Genomic DNA, 23057 nt, shown 5'->3' on the forward strand with positions numbered 1-23057 from the left:
TGCTGTACAAAGAAACAACAACTCTTCTTGAGCTTTTCAAACTTTCATTACGGAAACCAACGGTCCTTGAGGTATATCCTTTTCACCTCGTAAGACATACAACACATCATTCATCTTGACCTCGCTTTTCCTCTTTGCTCTGGGTTCAAAGAGGACTTCACTTCGACCAAGCCCGGGCTGCCATTGGGGTTACATTTCTTTTCACTCCAATGGTGGTACTTGCTTTAGGAGTCTCAACTGGCTTCACGCCATCTTCCTGTCTTTCAGCTCCATCTGATGCAGCCACCATGGCAACCTCCAGGTACTTCACTTTTCTCTATCTGATCTCTTCCCACATGGCAGTCATTATCCTGCCCATTTGTCAGTCTCTCAGAACCCAGTTCCACCCCCCCAATGCTCTCCTCATATGTGGGCTCACAGACAGGGAGGTGACCTTTAATATTCCAACAGGATCACCACAGTGACACCACACGACAGCTTGCTTGCTTCTCATGGCTCTACCCATTCATCTGGTTTTTTAAGTCTCGTAGACCCGTGGGTCTTTCGAAGACTTTTAATAAACTTTCTTTCTTTCTTTCTGTGAGAATTTTACATGCCTGGCCATGCTTTGACTGCCATTGGTCATGCCTGGGGAGCATAATGTAAATTATCCTTTTTGACTTCTGATCTTTGATCTTTGTGGAGGACATGAACTGATAGATCCATATTGTGTCCATGCAGACGTTGCTGATTTGCAGCCATCCTTCCCGCTATTGATTGGTGATTCACCATCTCATAGTTCAAAGGAACCTACAAATCTTGGAACATCTACTTCATTAAAATATGGGAGCATTGACAGCAAGGCAAACTGTGAAATACAATTAAAACAAGACACATCAGATTTGAGGGACACATCATTACATAAAAGTGATGAGGACAAAGGTGTAATGCCTTTCTCTGATACAACAAACATAGATGAAGAGTACACCTTATCGATGGAAACGGCAATTAAAGAATCTGAGGCAGTTTGCGGGTTTATCTCAACAAATTCTGATAAAGATCAGTCGACGTTTGAGTTGGAGTCTCCTATTCTGCATGAAATTAATCACGTACTTCCAAACACATTGTTTCACCACCAGCAACCATCAATTGAAATAAAATTCATTGGACATCCAGTGGAGCTTGTTATTCTCCGTTTTTCATTCTTTTCTTCTGTAAGTACCAATAATATTTACCACTTCTCTCACTGTTATGTTCTTAAAAGAGCAGTAATAAATGAAGATGTTGACAAGTTGGTTCTATATACTTCAAGGTCAATATTCAAAATCTGACCATCACTGCTTCAAACACGGAGATTTATGTGCAAGAAGAATCATATGGTCCAATCATGGTAGTTTCTTTCCTGTTAACTGATGTTCTTGGGTTGGAAGATAAATTCTGAATTGCATTTATTTCTTTTGTTGATCTGAAAGCTGAATTGTATGAGCGATTTCTTTTTTCTTCTTGCTTCTTTTGTTTTGCGCTCTGAGAAAATTCTCCCCTATGAAAAGGAAAAAAAACACAGTAAAACATGTATCTTGGCTGCATAGTTTCAGCTGTGAAGATCAAAGCACTAGGGAGGAAAACAAAGTGTCATTGGATTCACAGTAGCCTTAGGGATGTAGTAGGGGTGTTGCTCGGAAAAGATATGGATAAAGTAAGAGAAGAAAAAGTGACCTAGCTAAAGAGAGCAACTGAGCTCAAACAGTATTATGCCAAGTAATTGCCTCTAGTCTTTTAAAAATTCCTTGAGGCACGTCTGCAGCCATAACGTAACACTGGCAGAAATTCAGAACCCTGAAGAAGATCCAACCATTGGTGGAAACAATTGAAAAGGCCGCACTGAGCCTTCTGTCCTTTCTTGCCTCACCTTCAGTCCACCTCCTCCCTGCTTTTCCCCTCACTTCTTCTCACCTCCAGCATCACCCCTCTGCTCTGCCATCCTTTTTGCTTCTGCCTCATTCCACTTCTTGCTTCACCCATCGCTAGCTGGCCTCTATTCCTTTGCTGTCCCTAGCCTCAGCATCACTATTCACCTGCTGTACTCAGCCTCTGCACGGTGCCTAACCAGTACAGAAACCATACTGACTGTATGAGCACCCTTCCTCCTGTTTGCTGCTTCTTTTCCTTTCCTGCCGCTGCCCAGCCTGCTCACCTGTCCCACCTTTCACCCACCTCGCCTTTCCCCACCTATACTCCCTCTCTAGCTCTGTTCTACGCACACACTCACTTACACGCTTCTGCACTACACACCGGAGATAGCATATTGAGGCAACACTTGGGAGACAAGTGGAGCTCGTGGATTGGGAGGAGTGGTGGTGCTATATAGGTCATCTCTGTCGAGAGACGTGGCACACATTCTAGATTTCTTTGGATTAGGATCCGACGCACCTCTTGACAGGACCTCTTCATCACCGTTTGCTATTTTCCCCAAAGATCTTACATTTTGCTAGAGATCTCCGTGATGAGGCTTAGACATCACCCTATGCAGCCCGATCTCTAGACATCACGAATTTCTCAAGCTGCGGGGAAGTCCTCCTTGTTCAGGACTTCAATGCGAGGACGTCTATGTGCCAAGTACAATTTCTTGATTTTTGAGAAAATCGATTTTACTGCTTGATGTCAATCTAAATGAGACAGGGAGGGAGAGTTGCTGCTGCTCCCCAACTCCCCTTGCTGCCCTCCCACAGCCTCTCCCTGCCTCCCTCCCCTCTCTCTCTCTCTCTCTCTCTATATATATATATATATATATATATACTCTCCCGCCTCCCTTCAGTCCCTTCCTTGCCTCCCTACCCCGCCCCCTCAGCCCCTTCCCCCACCCTCTACCCCCGCCCCCTACCCCCACCTCTCTCAGCCCATCCCCCGCCCCCTAACTCCACCTCTCTCAGCCCTTAACCCCCCCCCCCCCTTAACTCCACCTCCCTCAGCTCTTCTCCCGCCCCTTCAGCCCCTCTTCTCCGCCTCCCTTTCCCCCCGCCGCCCCTTGCCTCACCTCTCCCTTCCTCCCTCAGCCTTTTGCCTCACTCCTCCTGTCCTCCCTCCTTTAGCTTCTCCTCTCAGCCCTCTCCCCCCCTTTTCCACCTCTCCTTCCCCCCCTTCCTAGCCTCTCCTAGCCTCTTTTCACCTTGTCACTCTACCCTTCTCTTAGCCTCACCCTCTGCTTTCACCCTCTTCTCTATCCTAGCAGATTTTTAGTCGGACAGAGCTCAACAATGTTCGAGTCGGCCTTCCCACCCCGATTGACGATGGCTCTGCCTTCAGCCAATCCTTGCCCTCTTCCGCCGGCCATGAAAACCATCACATTCTCAAAAGAAGAGTTGCAGCAGCTCAAAAAAGATATAGAGCAGGAGAGCTCAACATCACTCTTTGCTCGCATCCATGGGTTGGGCCCACCCTTCCAGGTTATAGGCTAGGGACTGGATGCTCGCTGCTTTACCTAGAGACCTCGCAGGGCACCTCACAGATGTTCGTCTACTTGGTCGAGGTTTCTTTTAGATTGTTTTTGATTCCCCAGATGTAGCAAGTACAGTGCTTCGGGCCAATCCTTTGGCAATGACCTCAAGGAGGATTTCCTTGACAGCCTTCTCGTTGGATTTTGACCTTGTGGAGGAAGATGGCCAAGCGTTTTCACTCTTCCTCAGATTCCCCGGACTTCCTCAGGTGTACCATCGACTCTTATCTCCTCTTGAAAGAGGCAATGGGATTATCTCTTCTACTCCATCCGTAGGAGTCTCTGCACAATTGCGCCAGGAGCATCATTCAGAAATTCTTTTGTAGTTCTGGCAGACATGGCAGAGTTCGAGTTAGAGGAGGAGTTTATACCCTCTACCCTTGGGGAGCACCTTGTTCATCACCGTGGATAGAGCTTCCCTTTCTGCAGGTGTGGGAGTGCTTTTCCCATTTGACTTCCCTCCTCTTGATAGGAGGATTTTTTCCCAGGAGACAGATATCTCCGCTACTAGGTTGGGTAAGGTTTTTCATTTGGCCTCTTCCTCTCGCCTATGAGGATTGTCAGTTGAAACATTCAGGGCTTTGAGGTGTACCTCACCACCGCCGTAGGCAGTTGATTCGTAACCAACTTCATCCAGGTGTTACTGGGGGCCCCATTGATATTCTCATGATTCAGGAACACAAACTAGAGGTTAGGGATCAATGGGTGGTGGGCGTAAGGTTGGTTTCTTAAACCTCTATGCCCCCAATTCAAGAGGGGACCGTGTCCTTCTATGGAAGGAGCTACTTTCTTGGTCATGCATTGCAGAGTCTTGGATCATTGGGGGTGATTTCAACATGGTTGAAATGCCCACAGACAAAAGAGGAGGTAGGGAAGGTGGTATTCATTCCCTAGAGAGAGCAGCCTGGGATGCCTTCCTTTTTCGGTACAGTGGCAGAGATGCATGGCACGATGATGCTTTCCACACTCAGCCTATTGGAATATGAAGCCAAAGTGAGTCAAAAATGAGTGTACTAGGTGTCTAGGGGTTGTTTTATAGTCTAGTGAGTCCTAGACATGCCACGTGTCATATTGGGAGTTATCCCATATACACTATTTTTTTTTTCCGAAAAAACAGTGCTGATTATATTACTTCGAAAAAACAAGATACATGGGGTCAGTTTTGCAGCTGATGGGGCTGCGTTCACAAATCGGACGCAGCCCTAAGTGGAAACAAAAAGCTCCCTCTCACGGAGGGATCAGGCAGGTGTGAATAAACAGCCAGAAAGGCGGTGAATAGCACCACTAAAGGCCCTGAGAAGTATGCTCGAAGAAGAGGCCCTGCGTATCCCAATCTCGGAGGAAACGTCTCCGCTTCCCCCGGCCAACCCGGGAATCCCCCTGTATCTGGTGTGGATAATCTCGCTCCAGATGTCGGCCATGACCTGGGCAGTCGAAAGAGAGGTACCACCGAGGATCTGCCAGCGCGAGGTCCAAATGTGCCATCCGACGATGCTGCTAATAATCTCCCAGACTGGCTGCCTCTCCTGAGATCCTGTGTCCGCCTCTGCCAAGTGCTGCGGGATGCCCTCAAGCGGCCCCCAAGTCCCCTGTGTGATTAGGAACATGGGGTCCTGCGGGCCTGCCTCGAACAACTGATGATAGCCCGGTGTGGTGTTGCACCAGCAGAATGCGCCCTAGGTGATCAAACCTAACTCCGGTGCTGCGCGAGTAAGGATCCCGAAGGTCCACCTCCACACTTCCTGGGCGCGAGTGCAGCTCCACAGGCAGTGCTTTGGTGACTCCTCGTCCTCATGACAAATCTGACAAAGTCCATCCTGACCAATCTGCCGCAACCAACTCCCCACTGGAAGACCCTTGTGGGCGAGTAGCCAAAGGAAGTAGGAAATCTTCCACGGCCGCCAGCTCTCCCACAAGGCCTTCCAGAAGGCCTGCAAAAATAGCCTGGAGATACCCTGAGCATACCAACTGGGCCGCTGGATGGGCGGGCGGCTCTGCATCCTCCCGAGAACTCTCCTGCCCAATGTCATGCTGTAAGCGAAGAAAGGGGTCGGCCCCTGGCCTGCCACAACCTCTGGCCATCTCCACTCACCTGGGTCCCAATCAAGCTCTGACAGGGCCCGCCCCTCCCAAAGCTAGAGGCGCCATAACTGCAGCTGATCCTGCTCTATACTAGGATCGATCCGCCAAGCCTTCCCCACGAGGCCTACGACACGAACCCTCTGCCACGAGAGAAGGGGGGGCACACCCTCTCTCCTGAGTCAGCCGTCCCCCAAAACCGCGAAGAAGGATGCAGAGGTGTCGTCCAGCCGGCCTGCAACCACCAGTGGGATGCCACGGGGGGTGAACTGTCCAAGCCAACGGGCATCACCAGGCATGAGGATCTAGATCTTGGGTGGAACCAACCAACCGGCAGGAATCGCTCCGTCTATCTCTGTGCGTCTCGCCTGAGCTCCACGAACACCTCCGGCTGCGGCTGCTAGAGCAATGGTCTCCAAGTGTCTGTAAGTGTCCCTCCAAACTCGAAGGGACCGGGCTGGCCTCCGCATCCAGCCGTCCCACGGGATATGTGACCTCTCCCCCAGCTGAAGGCCCAAGGTATCTCTAACCTGATCGTTCCAGATGAGCGGCTGGCGGTCGATCTCCTCCTGACTGCTAGGAGGGGACTGAGACGGAGTCGCCTCCAAATCGTGAGAAGGCTACGAATGAGCGGGGAGCGGGGGTGAGTAAGCGGTGCAGAGGTGAAGATCCTCCGAAGGGACGGTAGCCACTCTCCACCTCGGCGCGGGACGCAAGAACTGATCCCTTGCTGAAGTAACATCTTCCACGTTTGCCCCCCCGGGGTCAAACCGCGGATAACTAACTTGCCCAGCAGGGCCTGACTCTGAAGCTCAGGATCAATGACCCCCAAGCCACCCTCAGCCTGCGGAAGAATGACTGTCTGCCAGGCTACCCTGGCTCTGGTATCTCTGAGACCATCCCCCCCCGACCACAGGAAATTCCGGACCATCCTCCTGAGCTATGCCACGCAGAATCTCAAGAAGCACCAACAAGAGGCCACATACCAGGCCGTGGCCAGGAGAACCTGGTTGACTACAAGAGCACGACCTGCAAGAGAGAGCTTAGCAGTGCTCCAGAAAGCCAGCTTCCGTCGAATGGAATCTAGCACCGGGAGAAACTGCTGAGCTGGCGTGATGTCCAGGCCGACCTGAAAGCCGAGATATCTAGCAGTCTGCCCCCGCGGGATCCATCTGAAACCCAAAAACCTCCCCCACTGTGAGCATGCCCCAGTGTTTGTGAGAAAACCAACTGATTTGTTCCAGTTGATTTTCGCACCTGCTGCCGAGCAGAAGACCTCTAAGGCCAGCCTCACCCTCTCCAGCATCATCTCATCATCCTGAACATACAGCGCTGTGTCATCTGCATACTCCGAGTCCAGGGCTCCGTGTCCTCCCTGATGGGAAGGCGAACACCCCGGATCCCTGTCGACCTCGCCCGAAGATAGTATGTCATCGCCTCGGCGAAGAAGAGAAACAGGTAAGGAGCGAGGGGGCAACCGTGACGCACTGATCTCTCCAATCAAAATCGCTCTCCTATCTTGCTGCCGATGATGACCCTGCTGGAAGCTTTCCTGTATAACGCTGAGATACCCTGAATCCATCCTACTGGGAATCCAAGTCTCTCCAAAGTACCCTCCAGGAAGGACCAGTCCACTCGATCGTAGGCCTTCTCAAAGTCGAGAAGTAGGATGGCTAAGTGCGACCCGCTGTGCTGAGCCCACTCCGTCGCCTTTGAGAAGGTGAAGACATTATCCAGGATACTGCGATCTTGGACAAAGCCTGTCTGAGTGTCATGAATGAGGTCAGGAAGTAGTGGCCGAACTCTGGCGCTGATCATCTTGGCAAGGATTTTGTAGGCAGTGGTGAGGAGAGTGATCGGGCGCCACTGACGGATCTCCTGTCGGTCTCCTCCCTTCGGGATGAGGCAAATCAATCCCGAAGAGAGGCTCTCTGGCATATGTCCGCTGCTGAAAATCCTCTGGAGGGCTGCTAGGAGGGGCTGATGGATCTGATCCCAGAAAGAGGTGAAGAAAGCACGAGAAAGCCCATCCTCACCAGGGCATTTCTGCCCATCGGCCATCAAGGCCTCCTGCATCTCGACAGTGGTGAACGGTGCCATCAACGTCGTCTGCATGCTGGGCTGAACAAGGGCTGGAATGTGCCTCCACACCTCCTCGCGGGAACGTCTAGTACGGGGGGCAAGCTGCTCCTGCTGGAAAAGAGTCCTGTAGAAGTCGGTAGCCAACCCCAAGACCTCTTCCTGGTCGGTAACGATGTGCCCCTCTGCTGTCCTAAGACTCCGGAGCTGGTCACCTGCTACCCTCTGGCCATGCGTCCTGAAGAACTCTTTGCTCATCCGGTCACCCTTCCGAGCCCAGTAGGAGAGGGAGGCGTGATAAGAAAACTCTGAGCGACGCTGGAGAGTCTCCTCAAGAAGGGCTCTGGCTCGAAGGGCCTGGATCCAAAGCTCCTCCGAACACGGAGCTGCTGCCTGCTGGAGTCACTGAATGGAGGCGAGGTCCCTACGAAGAGCTCTCTCTCTGCCCCACTACTCCTGGCGAACCTGAAGGGCTGCGAGCTGGCAAATCTGGCTGGACTCCTGCAGAGCCTGCGCCACCGACTCTACCAGATCCACGCACTCACCCCAATCTCTGTCCCAAAGGCTACCGATACTACTGCGCACCTCCTCCCTAGAGAAGATGGAATCAGGAATCCTGCACGAACGGGGAGGAAGGGACTGAGCTGCCGAGTCTAGTGATAAGAGCACTGGCGCGTGGTCGGAGAGTGTCGTCCCTAGCACTACACCCACCTGACCACCTCTGCTGATGGCCCAATCACTGACATAAAATCTGTCCAGTCTCTCCAGGAGTCTGCCTCCTTCCCTGTGGAAGCCCCACGAGAAGACCAAGCTCCCGTGCCATCGGCGGAAGGATGGGTCTCTCTAGCTGTCCCTACCTCCTGTCGCGAAGATAAAGGAGTCCCAAGCGGACTGCTCTGCCTGAGCTATACCTGTAAACTCTGGTCCTCTGCCCTGCTGGTCCTCCAAAGTCTCCAGATTGTTGAAGTCACCTCCAACAATCCACGAATCCATGTCTGGGAGAATCTCTGTGAGTGTCCTCCAGAAGGTGGCTCTGCATCGGAGGTCTGTGGGTGCATAGATGTTGAGGATTCCTATTTTGGAGCCCTCCAACTCTAGGCCAACCCAAAGTGCACGGCCTGGGATCAACGTACCATGGCCAAAAACTCCCTGGGCAAATGACTCGCAAACGGAAGTGCAGACACCGCCACTCCTCCCTTGTGCACCGATCGAGGGCTCCCAATAAGTGTGAGAGCGTCTAGGGAGGATCTTCCTGCAGCTACGGGTATGAGCCACTGAAAGCTTATGCTCCTGGAGCAGGAGTATATCCAAGCGACCAATCACTGCTGGTTGAAGTTCCTGTCTCAAGATGAGCTTCCTAGGACCACGGGTGCCAGAAGAATGAAACCCGTTCACGTTCTAGGAGACAAGGTGTAAGCTCATAATGAGGACTGGTAGGCTGCGAACAACTGTCTGCTCGCGGCTGAGGTCGATGAAGAGGCTGGTGTTTCGGAATGAAGGCGCTGACGCTTTTGTGAGGGTTTGGAGGGGGAGGCGGGGTCATCCTGCCCATTCTTCAAAACTTTTAGCAAAGGCGTGAGGCCTTTGGTGCCATGGACAAACGCTTTCTCGAGCCAACTCAAGATCTCTGAGGTAGTCATCCCGTAGAAGGCGCGAAGTTTCTGAGGAGTCTAGGCTCTGACATCCTGGGGGAGGGGCCACGACAGAGGGGGCCTGAGGATCACAATCAATCTGAAACGCTTGGCGGCGCATCGCCACCGCAGGCGCACGTCACCCTTGGACCACTGAGTCTCGAGAAGCTGTCCACCCGACGGGCCTATCCAGGAGCAAATTTGAGCGTGCATCTGCTCTCTGAGAGCCTCCCAGACCAAGTTGTCTGTCCAAATCTCGGTGCCGTCGCTGAGAAAAGTGAAAGCAAAGCTGGGGCCATCCCTCGGGGCCAAGGCTGCGATCTTCCCATCCGCCCCTTTACGGAGTAGGAAGATACTGATGTCGAGGCAAGATGGGAAGGTCCCGAGGTCGGCCACATCCAAATAATCCCAGGGACCGGACCTGTAGAAGTCGTGAGGAAGCTCTCTCTCCTGGAGCTGAGGCCCGCCAGAGTCTGCAACTGAGGGGGCCGGGCTAGCATACAAGGAAGACTGCTCCAGGGGTGGTGCAGTCTCGGGGTGCCCTGCCTGGGGTGGGAAGGGGAAGGAGGCTGAGGGGTAGGCAACTCAGACTCCACAGAAGCGACTAGCGGGGGGGGCGGGGGAGGGGGAGTGGGGGCTGCACGCGGCTGAGGAACCACCGGTGAAGCTGACACTGCGGAAGAGCTAAGAGGGGCGGGGGAGGAGGGATGGGGCTGGGGCTGAAGAGGAAGAGGAGGGGGCTGAAGAGGAAGAGGCGGGGGTTGATGCTGCGGGTCGGAAAAAGGGGACTGCGGCTGGGGTAGGGGCTGGGGCTGAGTGGAAGGGAGCTGGGGATCGGAAGAGAGGGGGACCTGAGGCTGCAGAGGGCGGGCTACAGACGAAGAAGAAGCTCTCCCAGGACCCTAGGGCGGCTGCCTGTCAGGTCTCTAAGGCGCTGCTGCAGGTTGGGTAACCTCTGCCTCCTTGCCTTTGTCAGAAGTCTTCTTATTCTTTCCTCTTTTTCTTCTGACCTCGGTCCATCTGACCTCGGTCCAGCCGCCAGCCACTGAACTCCGGCTGCCTCTGCTCTTCCTGACGTGGCTGCCCGGAGGGAGGGGGAGGGGGCTGCGGGGGGGGCGGGGGGGCCGAGAGGAGCTAGAGAAGCGTGGACAAGCAGCAGCGAGGTGCCCAAAGCCGTGACACCTCAGGCACTGGCCTGGCTGTCCTGTGACTACCATGCTCTGAGTAATGCTGCCAGCATCTGTCACGATCTCAATCACTGCAGGGAGGGACGCAGGGTCTACCACAGCCACACGGACTCTGGGAGCTCCTGCCGCAGCAACCGCGTCGAGGAAAGTGTCATGCATCACCCAGCCAAAGTGGGAACCCAGGTCCCTGACTATCGGCCGCAACTCAGCAGCAAGGCCTGGAAAAACTAGCGTCACTAGGTGGCAAGGTATGCGGAAACGAGCATCAAAGTCCGCTGCGCTGAATCCTCGGTACCAAAGGACTATCATGATGATCTTTCCATCCACAGATGTGGGGGAACCAGCAATTAGGTTGCTCGCAGCTTTCGCAGTGGAGAGTTTAAGCCAGAAGATGCCCCTTCCCATAAGGGCCACCTCCTCGATGTGGCTGTCCTCTAGCATAAGAGTGGATTGAAGCCAATCCTTGATGGCTGGTCTAGAGGGAGAGTGTCCAATGACTCTGCCATAGACTGAAGTGAGGGCAAAGTCATTGGCAACCTGTTGTACCCGAGACGACTGTTGCTCTGTCAAGATCACGTAGTAGGCATCTGGAGAGGGAGGGTCCGGCTGGGCCTCCGGTTCCGGGTAGGGAGCTGCCATACCGCCAAGACAAACTGCGAGACCTCCGCCGATGAGGAAGAGGCTGCCACCAAAAAAGGGGGGGGAGATAGACGAGGGATGGAGCCTGGGTGTGACGGAGGAGGAAAAGGCGAGGCGAGGCGAGACGGGGCGGAAGAAGAGGAGGAGGCGATGGCGGGGTGAGGCAAGGTGGCGGGTATAGGGCGGAGGGCGGAGGTCGACGGCGAGGACGGAGGGCGGAGGTCGAAGGCGAGGGCGAAGGGCGGCGGGCGGAGGCGAGGGCGGAGGGCGGAGGCGAGGGCGTGGTGGTGAGGGGCGAGGGGCGAGGCGAGGGCGTGGTGGCGGAGGCAAGGCGAGGGACGAGGGGCGTGAGGCGAGGGCGAGGGGCGCAAGGCGAGGGCGAGGGGCGAGGGCGAGGGGCGAGGGGCGGGAGGCGAGGGCGTAGGTGAGGCGGAGGAAGGTAGGGAGGTAGAGGCTACGGAGAGGGGGAGGAGGGCTCGCAGGAGCAGCTCAACTATCCCATATACACTATGGCTTTCTAGAGTCTAGTGTCACACACTATAGTGTTGTACTTGTCTTGAGTCATTTACATTAGTTAACATCAAGCCTTATATCATATAAGTATTTTGGTTATCATTGCCTAGCACTTGTTCTTTCATTTGCTTTCCATTTTGCCTTTCCATTATGCTTTCCATATTTCCATTATGTTCTTAGTTAGCTTGGCATTCTCCTACCTCCATGTCTCTTCATATGGTATCAGAGCCACCTTTAAGAGGTTGAGGTAAGAGAGCATCCATGAAGCTATCTTCCCTCCTCCTTGGAAGGTCCTCTCCTCCACTTGACCTCTCCCTTGAGCTCTCCTCTTTTCCACCGTGAGCTCTTCTCCTCCTACCCAAGCCTCACCAACGTGGAGCTACCCATCTATGATATGAGCAGACCCTCTTCTCTGCCCGTCACTTCTCCGATTACCGCCTCGATTGTCCTTGGTGCCCGAGCTTCACTTTTGACTGACTCTCCGAGTGCTCATGACTCCTCCGGCCTCTACTTTGACATCGGTGACTCTCCCTTACCCGTTTTGAGAATCACTATGTGAGTGCTCCATTTAGCTACCCCATGGACTTCACCGACACATCTTTTGGGGCATTCCTACCTATTGCTTCATCAACATCGTCATCGTCTCGCAGGGATGTGCACACATGTGTAGTGGCTACTTGGAGGACATCTCTTATCATAAGAGATCTATCTTTTTATTACTACATGCTTGATGTTATTTTGGGGTCCTCTGCCTTGGGTAGTCCCCCTAAAATGATATGTATTGAGTGTTTGGTTTTCATTGAGTCTAAAGGTCCTTTGCCTTGGATAGTCCTCTAAAAAAGATGTATTGGTTTTCCTAATTTTTTGGTGTGTGGCTTCCTAACATGTCCTGTTATGAAGCCAAGGGGGAATGTATTGTGGGAACCTTTCTATTGGCTTTGATGGGTCTCTCTATCAGGCCTGGCCGAGTTCCAAGATGTTGGTGCATTTCCCAAGACCGATTTGTTGGGTCAAGTAGCCATGCTTCATTTGAGCCTCTGGGCTACTTGGGATGCACAGAGCAGTAGAGTCCATCATTGTCATGTTCTGTTCTTGGTTCCATTCCAGTAGTCTCTCACCTTGCCTTCATGGGGGGGTGTTGGAATATGAAGCCAAAGTGAGTAAAAAATGAGTGTACTAGGTGTCTAGGGGGCGTTTTATAGTCTAGTGAGTCCTAGACATGCCACGTGTCATATTGGGAGTTATCCCATAAACACTATGGCTTGCTAGAGTCTAATGTCACACTATATAGTGTTGTACTTGTCTTGAGTCATTTACATCAGTCAACATCAAGCCTTATATCATGTGAGTATTTTGGTTATCATTGCCTAGCACTTGTTCTTTCATTTGCTTTCCATTTTGCCTTTCCATTATGCTTTCCATATTTCCATTCCGTTCCTAGTTAGCTTGGCATTCTCCTACCTCCATGTCTCTTCTCAGCCACAGTCAATTCTATTTTCTTAGTCGAACAGGAGATTGCAGATGTCTATCCACGCACGGATTGACACATTTTATGTGGATGATTGCAGAGGTGGGGCAGTATGCATTACACTCGGGGTGTCCACTTCAAATCACTTTTCACTTGTTCTGTTTGTTTCAAATCCCCATGTGAGGAGTCGCTCTACCAGTATCAAAATTCTAGATGCCTTCTACACAGAGGAGGGTCTCACAGCGGCAGTGTCACTGACTTGGGTATCTCACATGCACGATGGGCTTCCTTCCCCGTCAAATATAACTACAGCGCTCTTAGATATTAGTGACTTTTATCATTCAGTTGCTCGTATCAAGAGAGGTGAGAACCTCAGGCGAGAGATAGATATCCGCTAGCAGTTGGCTGCTCTTCAGAGGGAAGAGCAGAAGAGGCCTACAGATGCTTTTAGGAGCGCCTTGCTGCAGTAAGAGCTCAGCAGCAGTCACTGTTAGATCAGAGACCAGAGTATACCTTTCATGCCAGAGAGTCATTTTGGACTCAGACGGGAGGTGGAGTCAACAAACAGTTCTTCTCTACTCTTGGCCCCAAACATAGTAAGGAGAGCGTTTCACAACTTGTTGACTAAGACAGAGTTTTACAGACACACCAGGTGCCATCTTGCAGGTGGCCACAGATTTGTATGCCTTCCTTCTTACAGTAGATCTGGACACACAGGCCAGAGATGATGCTCGAGTTGCTATTTGGCAACTCTTAACTATGTTGGTGACAGGAGATATGATAGTCTCACTTGATGCACCCTTCACCAACATAGAGTTTAGGACCGCTCTTTTTGCCCTTCACAAGGGCAAGTGCCCTAGCTGAGATGGGCTTACCCCTTCTTTTCTTATTTCATTTTGGGATCAGATTGGGGTCCACATTACCTCAGCCTTGTAGGGCATTCGGGACTCGGGTGAGATGCCAGACTCGCTTACGGAGGGTCTCATTCATCTTTTTTTTTTTTTTTTCAAAAAAGAGACTTCTATTAAGTATTAAAGAAAACCGTTAGAGCAAGCTCCATACGGGAATACGGAATACACCATGCAATGCATGAAAAGCTCAAGAGCCAAAAAGAAAGGATTGGGGCTGATAGTGCCATCTCAATCCGGTAGCAACCTCCGAGAAAAAGGGAGAACCCCTCCAAACTCGAAGAAATACAGTCCTCCTAGAAGAGGCTGCCCGTGAAGGGCCCTGCATGCTAGCCCATATGGCTATCAAAGTGTGAACCGTGTCACTCCAAATACCCGTCCCAGGCCACCCTCGCTGCAACATCTACCGTGCCATCAAATCCACTCCATAGAAAATTCCTGACTGGTCTAATAAGCTGAGTGATGCAATCCCTAGACCAGCATCAGCAAGAACACACAAACCATTTTTTATGACATGGGGCTCAGTGGCTTGGCTTTCTCTTACAGGACCTCAGGTTTTCTATGAGAGAGTTGACTCCTCTCGGGCCATTTCGGTTCGACGTCATCGGACTGAGTCCTGTTCGTTGGATGTGGTATCACACCTTCCTTTTACAGCTGTACATGCCTCTGTGGATACTTCTTGGGAGATTCTAGCGAGCATAGCATCCTGGCATATCTGGAGAGCCAGATGCACAGAGGCTTTGGAGGGTACTCAGGTTCATCCCTCGCACACATTGGCTAGTATCTGGACAGATATCTGGACAGACACCGTACATACTTTGATGGCCGTATGGACGGGTATGCAGGGAGACTCCCATGCAGCCTCAGCTAGGAGGACTTCTTTCTTCAGGGAATGGAAGGATTCTCCTTTCTTCTCTGAGACTACTACAGGGTTGAGGTGGCACTTTCAGCCTCAGCCTTGGTTGTTTTCCACCTCACTCTGAGGGGGTTTTTAATTTATCCTTACGATTTCATGATGTATTCCGCTTTGAGCTTGCTCTCGCGGGTTTTTTCTCTTACTTAATAGAAGTCTTTTTCTTGAAAAAAACAAAAAGAACACACAAACCAGGCGGTGGCCAAAAGAACCTGGTTCACTACCACAACTCTAGAGGCAAGGTCGAGTTTGGCTGAGCTCCAAAAAAAAGGGGAAGCTCTATCCACATTGATCTGAACAAGCTGCTCCCCAAGGGTAGAGGGTACATACTACAAAGTCAAACTCTGCTATCTCTGCTGGAACTACAAAAGAATTCCTGAATGATGCTTTTGGCGCAGGAGTGCGGAGGATCCCTGGGGATGATGGAGTAGAAGCTATAATCCCCTTCCCTCTGTCAAGAGGTGAAGAAAGAGGAGTAGAAGAGAAAGGGAGCTGCTGAGGGCTGGTGTTGATGAAGCTCGGCCAAATAAGTATCATTAGCATGGAGTATGGCACGGGTTTTGGCAACAAATTGCTCCATAGATGGAAGCTCCTTCACATGAATATCTGAGGGGACAAAAGCAACCAGATCATCACTAGGAACTAGAACATGAATATCTCTTGCCTGGATAGAAGGGTCCATGATGCCATTAGTAGCCTCCTGATGTGGAACAGGCTCAACAACTCTGACTGGCACCCAACAGGGAACGATTGGAACACGACGTGCTGACGGTCTTGGTCGTGCTATAAAAGATGGTCCAGGACGAGAGGCTGTAGCCGATGGTCTTGGGCAAGAAGGTCCAGTAGCGTGAGAAGTGATAGGATGTGCAGTAGATCGAGAAGTAGGTCCAGTAAAGGTGGTGTGATGAGGCGCTACACCCATGGACCTTTTAGGCCTTTTCTTTTTTCTCTTCCTTGGGCAATCTTTGGCAAAGTGCCTAGCATCCTGCAAATCCTACACTGATCCTGTCTCCCAACGATCTCAACTCTCTGCCTAAAGAATGAGCCATCTGGACGCTGGAGCATGATGTGGTTATCTGTGATGTTAGGGTCGGAGACAATGACCTAACACGTGGTACCCCGTCTGACCTGACTGCCTCTGTTGCCATAGAAGGCATCCCAGGGAGGAGGGGCATCTCGGTGACCATGCCAAAAGCGGCTCCAATGGAAGATAAGAGTTGATAGTACACGTGAGGGAGGCCGGGAAATCTGAGGAAACGAAGAGTGAAAACGTCCGGCCATCCTCCTCCACAAGGTCAAAACCCAACGAGAAGGGTGTCAAGAAAATCCTCCTAGAGCTCAGTGCTAAGGGACTGGCCTGAAGCAATGTACCTGTTGCATCTGGGGATAAAAAACAACTTGAAAGAAACGTCGACCAAGTAGACAAACATCTGTGAGATGCCCTGCGAGGACTCCAAGTAAAGCGGCGAGCATCTAGTCCCTGGTCTATAACCTGGAAGGGTGGGACCCATGGATTCGAGCAAACAGCGATGTCGAGCTCTCCTACTCTATATCTTTTCTGAGTTGCTGCAACTCGTGTTTTGAGAATGTGATGGTTTTCGTGGCCGGTGGAAGCAGGCGAGGATTGGCTGAAGGCAGAGCCATTGTCAATCGAGGTGGGAAGGCCGACTCGAACACTGTTGAGCTATGCCCGACTAAAAATTCTGCGAGGATAGAGAAGAGGGTGAGGCTGAGAGTAAGAGTGGATTGAGGAGGTGAAGAGAGGCTAGGAGGCTAGGAAGGGAGGAAGGAGAGGCGAAAGAGGGGGGGGGGGGGGGGGGGCTGGAAGGATTGGTAGGAGAGGCTAGAGAGGGGCAGGGGAAAGGATGTAGGGAGAGGGGCTGAGGGAGGAGGGGAGGGGGGAGGCAAGGGGCTGAGGGAGGAGGGAATGGGTGAGGCAAGGGACGGGGGAAGGGAGGCGGAGAAGAGGGGCTGAGGAGGCGGGGGTAGGGGCTGAGGGAGGTAGAGGTAGGGGATAGGGGTAGAAGCTGAGAGAGGCGGGGATAGGGGATGAAGGAGGCGGGGGTAGGGGCTGAGAGTAGCGGGGTTAGGGACGGGGGTAGGGAAGCGGGGAGGGGGCTGAGGGAGGCAGGAGAGGGGAGACAGGGAGGGGGCTGAGGGGAGGGAGGAGACAGGGGCGGGGAAGGGAGGAAGGGAGAGGCTGAGAGAGGGAAGCAAGGGAAGGCGGGGAGCAGCAGCAGCTTGTAGAATGGCTAATAATTTGTCCATTAGACTGTGCACGTGATGGTTATGTAGATATTACCACCTGCAATATCTCTTCCTTTGTGCATTGACAAATGGGTGCTTTGATATGCGAATGTACTAGTGTGTTTTGGTACTCACAAGATTACACAAAACTGATTGGGCGGTGGATCCATCCTTTGGGGTGCCACGTTTCGTTGGACCTCCCGACACTAGGACTATGTTGCATAATGCATTATCCAGCACGGAGGCAAAATACATAGCCTTGTCACATGCTGCCCATGAGGCACTTTAGTTTTCATTGATTCCTCTATGAATGGCTCATGGCTGATCGTCTAAACCTCTTCAAATAGACAATCAGGGTACTGTTTGCCTTGCAGGTACTCACTCAATCTCTAGTAATACCCTACTGCCCATATGCTCACTGATCTTCTTACCAAATCCCTATCTTTCATACCTCAATAGATGCTCTGGTGATGAAGATGTGCTCGTAGAGCTTGAGTGTTGCACTTGTACGATGTGGCACATCTGTAGATTCCCACAACATAGAATGTGGAGGCCAGGATGAAGACAGAACTGACTTAGGCTGACAGACATTATGTGTGGAGTCTGAATAAATGGTGCACCTATGTGCTGTAATGTAGGAGAATAAAGCAAGCATATTGTGTCATTCGGGTTGGTTGTCCTGTCTTCTTGTATATATTCATGTGTCGATGGAAGGCACACTGCAGCTCAAGCAATAAACTGGTGTTATTTGCCTCCAGTACATTCTCACGTTTTGTGTAGTAGAGATGCAAAAATCTGGATGGAGGGGTGCAAGAGAAAAAATATAAAATCAGTGGAAAAAATAGAATGAATGTAGGGGAGACAAACTGTTTAAGTGAAAAAGGGTGTGATATAAATGAGACTGGAAGAAATTATGTTTGGCATGCTTGCGCACAAACCTGAGGGTGTAACGGTAATTGAAGTAGGTAGTTTGTATGTGTGTATGTGAGCCTAAGGGAGTGCGTGCATGCGTGTGTGTGTGCCTGCTGCATAAAAGATTTCACTAAAAATTAAAAAAGTGTGTGCGCCTGCTGCTGCAGATGTTGGTAATTGGTTGACTAGAACCCTGGGTCAGGGATGTCCTCTTGCCCCTTTTCTTTTTCTGTTTGTGGCGGAAGCTATGAGTATCTACCTTAGATCTCAAGCTGATATTTCTGGGCTGAGGCTTCCTATCCGCCGGGAAGAAGAGCTCCTAGATAGTGAGTTGGGAGATGACACGGCTGTTTTTTTGGATGCCTCCCCTAGGACACTCACCTCCTTCCGGACAGTCTCGGATTTATTTTGCACGGCTGCAGGTGCACACATTAATTGGAATAAATCCAATGGTTTCTGGATTTGCGATGATGACACCCCGGATTGGGGTAATGATATTGGCTTCACTTGGGTACAGAGGGGCGTCTCCGTCAGATATTTGGGCTGCCAGGTTGGGGTGGGCATCTCTCCTTCACAACAGTTTGCTCCGGTGTTGGAGAGTATCAGAAGAAAGCTCCTTTTCTGGAGCTCATCCAAACTTGACTTGGCTTCCAGGGTCGTGGTGGTTAACCAGATTCTTCTAGCCACAGCATGGTTTGTATGCTCTTGTTGGTGCCACTCTAGGGATTGTATCAATCAGCTTAAGAGGCCCGTACGAAAATTTTTATGGAGTGGTCTAGATGACACAACTGATGTTATAGCCAGGGTGGCTTGGGAGACCTTGATTCTTCCTACAAGAGAAGGGGGTTTGAATATCATCGACCCGGATCTACAGTAGAGCCCTACCTACTTATGCCAGGGCAAGAGCCTTGGAAGGATTTCTTTATCAGATGCATACAATCTCGCACGCCCACCTCTGGAGAGGATTGGACACAACGTCTTCACCTTTTGGGAGGTGCTGGATTGGGCCAGGGAGGAGCCGCAGCCGCAGCCCCTAGCGATCCTGCTGCTGGATTTTGAGAAGGCCTACGATCGGGTAGAGTGGTCCTTCTTGGAGGGAACAATGCATAGATTAGGCTTCTCAGACAGGTGGATCAGAGGGGTCTCCGTCTTGTATGCAGGGAGTTCCAATTAGATGTTGATTGGTGGGTTCACTAGGGAGGCCTTCGTGCTCACCCGCTCCGTGAGACAGGACTGCCCATTGGCTCCCTTCCTCTTTCTCTTTGTCGCGGAGGCATTGGGCTATTTCCTGAGGTTGTAGACGGTTGACCTCAGAGGGATGAGGCTACCGATCAGACAGCAGGAGGAGCTTCTGGACTCGGAGTTCGCAGATGATACGGCCTTGTATGTGGAGGGTTCAAAGGAGAGCCTGGATGTGGTCAGGGGGGCTCTTGAGGTTTATTGCACCGCCTCAAGGGCAAGGATCAACTGGGGCAAATCAGTCGGTTTTGTTTTAGTGACTGAGGAGTCCCAGGAGATTCTTTGGTGGGGCGCATTGTTAGGCTTCAGGTGGATCTTGAGTGGCCAGTCGGCAAGGTACTTGGGATGTCGTGTGGGCATTGACATCTCCACAGAGCAGCAGATAGCCCCGGTCCTTGAGAGCGTGAGGCGCAAGCTTCTTTATTGGAGCTCTGCCAAACTCTCTCTGGCAGGCAGGGCCTTGGTGGCTAACCAAGTCCTGTTGCCCACAGCCTGGTATATAGCCTCTTGCTGGTGTTTTCACAGGGGTTGCATGGGACAGTTGAGACGCTTGGTGCGTAACTTCCTTTGGGCAGTATCAGATGGCACTCGCAACACCAGAGCTAGAGTTGCATGGCAGATAGTGATACTACGACAAGCGCATGAAGGCCTGGGTATTATAGATCCAGAGATGCAAAGCAGAGCCCTGTCGGGCAAGTTGATAGTCAGGGGTCTCACTCTAGGCATGGAGCCCTGGAAACTTCTCCTGCAGCGCGGTCTCTTGAGGAACACACCCCCCGCATAGGTGGTCAGTGGCAGCCGTCCCACAGGTGGATCTTTTGGGAGGCCCCTCTCACGGGGAAGGGCTCACCCCTGATGAGGAATCTCTTGACTGGTAGCGGATCGCAAGAGCTCTCATCCGAGTCAGTCCCTAGTACGCGAAGGAGTTTGCACGCCATCCGATTATCTGGCCCCCGGAGGTCAAAGACCAAGATGGTTTGATGCTAGGGCAGCGGCTATACATTGGCTGGGCACATTGGGACAGTGGCCCGGTCCGCTCCCTATACGGACATGGTCTAGACTCCCAGCACAGGCAAAGGCACGATTGGAGGTTCTTTCTCATCTGAGAGGGGTCGGCCAGAGGATGGTGGAGATAGAGGCAATTTTGAACTCTTGGAGGGAGGGACTGTAGGTTTTCACTCCGGCACACTGGCTAGGACAGTTCTCTAGGACGGGTGTACCTCTGAGGATTCAACTGTGCCCACAGCCGCCAGTCCCCATGCCCATGCAATTCTATGATATGGGACCAGGTGGACTACTGCAGCCCTGGATCATAGGGGATCAATCAGGAGATGGATGGGGTGTTCGACCAGGTGGGTTGGTAGAGGGTCAGAGTAGTGGGACGCTTGGGCAAGGAGTGGTCGATCGACCCTTCTTGCATCAGAGCCCTTCTTGCCCACTGGAGACTATGGTTATGGGAGCGACGCCCTCTCAACGAGATATAGCGGGACACTGGAGAGTGGTTATGCTCGGTCGGAGCAGGTCTCTCCGAGAGAGTGGAGGAGGTGCCTTTCTTCTTGTACACCACGCGGATTGGGCGTCGCATCTAGATGGACGCAATGGCATGGACCCCTTCGCCCCTTCGCGGGACAGACACTGGGGTGAGCAACAGGTGCCCAAGGAGGTTAGATCCAGATTTTGGGCCCGCCTATGGTATTGGGTTGATCCGCAACATTCTGATGCCTTCACTTGCAAGCTTTGGATTGACCATGCTTTCACATATTCTGATCATGCTCCTCTTTGGCTAAGGATCTCTTTGCATGACTTTCTAGATGATAGATTGGCTTGCAGACCCCTTTTCTTGATAAATAATGGTTACCTTGACAATGATGATTTTAAAGCCATGGTTTCTAATGTCATTCAGCCTCTTTCTCGTCAGATGCACATTGATGTGGATTTTGCATGGCATGCTTTTGTTGCAAGAATGCAAGCAGTTATTCGGAATTATGGTAAATCCTACATACAAGCCACACGGGAGACCGTGAAGCATGCCAAATACACTTGCCAAAGTTTGATTGAACTCAGTCATCTTCGGCCTTTGTCTTCAGAAGAAAGCATGCTATTATGTCGGGCCCAATTTTGTCTCCAATCGAATGATCGAAGAAAGCTTGCTAAATGGGAAACCTGATCTCGGGCAAAGGGCTTTTTTGGATAAAGGTTGCTCTTCCAAGCAATTCTTTAAAAGTTTGCATTACAAAAGACAGGCTACTAATATTTGTCGAATCCGGATGCCTCATGGTTCTTGGTCCTCATCTCGCTCAGAGCTTGCTGCTTTTTGTGTGTAGCACTTTTCATCTCATTTTGGACATGTGGACATTCTCTCTCCTCAGGTTGTGTCTGCCCGCCAACTTCTTTTGCAGCATGTCCATCCCATTCTCTCCGATGCTCAGGCTTTGGAATTGGAAATTCCTTTCACTGAAAGAGAATTGTCAGATGCTGTTAAATCTTGTGGCAGATGGAAATCTCCAGAATGGGATGGTCTCACTGTGGAATGTTTTCTTGCCTTTTGGGATATCCTCAAGCCTACTTTGCTGCAAATGGTTAATTCAGCATGGGAAAATCAGCAAATGCCTATGTCATTGAGAAAAGGGCTTGTCAAGCTCCTTCCCAAGAAGCAACTATGTGATTCACTCGCTGATTGGAGGCCAATAATGCTCATGCCAGTCATTTACAAGATCATAGCCAAAATGGTTGTTGATTGTATTAAAGGTTATTTGCATGATGGGCTGCAAGCTTTGCAATATGGCTTCGTTCCCCGTAGGCATATCACAGATAATATTGCCAATGCTTATATTGGGATTGAATATGCCAAATACACGCAACAAGATGTTTTGCCCTTACAGGTGGATATTGCAAAAGCCTTTGATATAGTTCAATGGGAATTCATCTCGCAAACAATGCGAGCTTTGGGGTTTGGAACAAAAATGCAGTAGATTTTTTACTGGCTTTACAGGGACAGCAATGCAGCTTGCATTCTTTCTGGAGATCTCTTTGATGAGTAGACTATTCGTTGTTCGGTCCGTCAGGGATGTCCCCTTAGTTCTTTATTGTATGCCATTGCTACTCATCCTATGCTGCAATATATTTATCATCTCGTGGCTACAGGCTCCCTTCATGGTTTGGAATTGGATGCAAATCGCAGCATGGTTGCTCCAGCCTATGCTGATGATTCTTTCTTTACCCTGAAGAATACGCATAATGATCTTTTTGCTTTGATGTAGGCTCTCTCTGGTTATGGTTTGGCAGTTGGTCTTCATGTAAATTTTGAAAAGTCTAAGCTGCTCCCATTGCATTCTAAAGACTGGCATTTACCCAATCAGTTTGTTGGCGACGAGTGAGACCCCACCCCAAAGGGTTACCAAGATGACGAACAATTTGAGTGGATGGAATGATTTCCCCGGGCCACAAAAGACTATGGCTATCAGGTTGCCTTCGTCTTTGGATTCTTGGTTCAAACATGCTTCTTTTTCCTCGGATCTTTTGTCTAGTTCTTCATCTTTGTACTAGGATTCTTGGTTTGAATCTACTTCTTTTTCCTTGGATTTTTCATCCGGTTCTTCGTCTTTGTATTCAGATTCTTGGTCCAAATCTACTTCTTTTTTTTTCTTCAAAAAGGAGACTTCTATTAAGAAAGAAACCCGCTAGAGCAAGCTCTGTGCGGAAATACACCATGCTAAGCATGTAATAAAAACACCTCAGAGGAATGAGGTAGAAAGAAACCAAGGCTGAGG

General features: G+C 51.0%; 1 protein-coding gene across 1 annotated transcript in view; it reads left to right on the plus strand.

Annotated features, from left to right (window-relative positions):
• Positions 1-23057, plus strand: part of LOC147883865 (uncharacterized) — a 56769-nt gene that overhangs the window by 22100 nt on the left and 11612 nt on the right. Inside the window, exons 7-8 of the mRNA XM_087398884.1 lie at positions 721-1193; positions 1292-1369. Of these exons, the coding sequence (XP_087255010.1) occupies positions 721-1193; positions 1292-1369 (551 nt within the window). The remainder of the gene's footprint in view (positions 1-720; positions 1194-1291; positions 1370-23057) is intronic.

Source organism: Dipteris shenzhenensis, chromosome 27 (assembly GCF_047967505.1).
Source record: "Dipteris shenzhenensis isolate YYH24624 ecotype China chromosome 27, Dip_SZ_1.0, whole genome shotgun sequence".
NCBI classification, from domain to species: Eukaryota; Viridiplantae; Streptophyta; class Polypodiopsida; order Gleicheniales; family Dipteridaceae; genus Dipteris; species Dipteris shenzhenensis.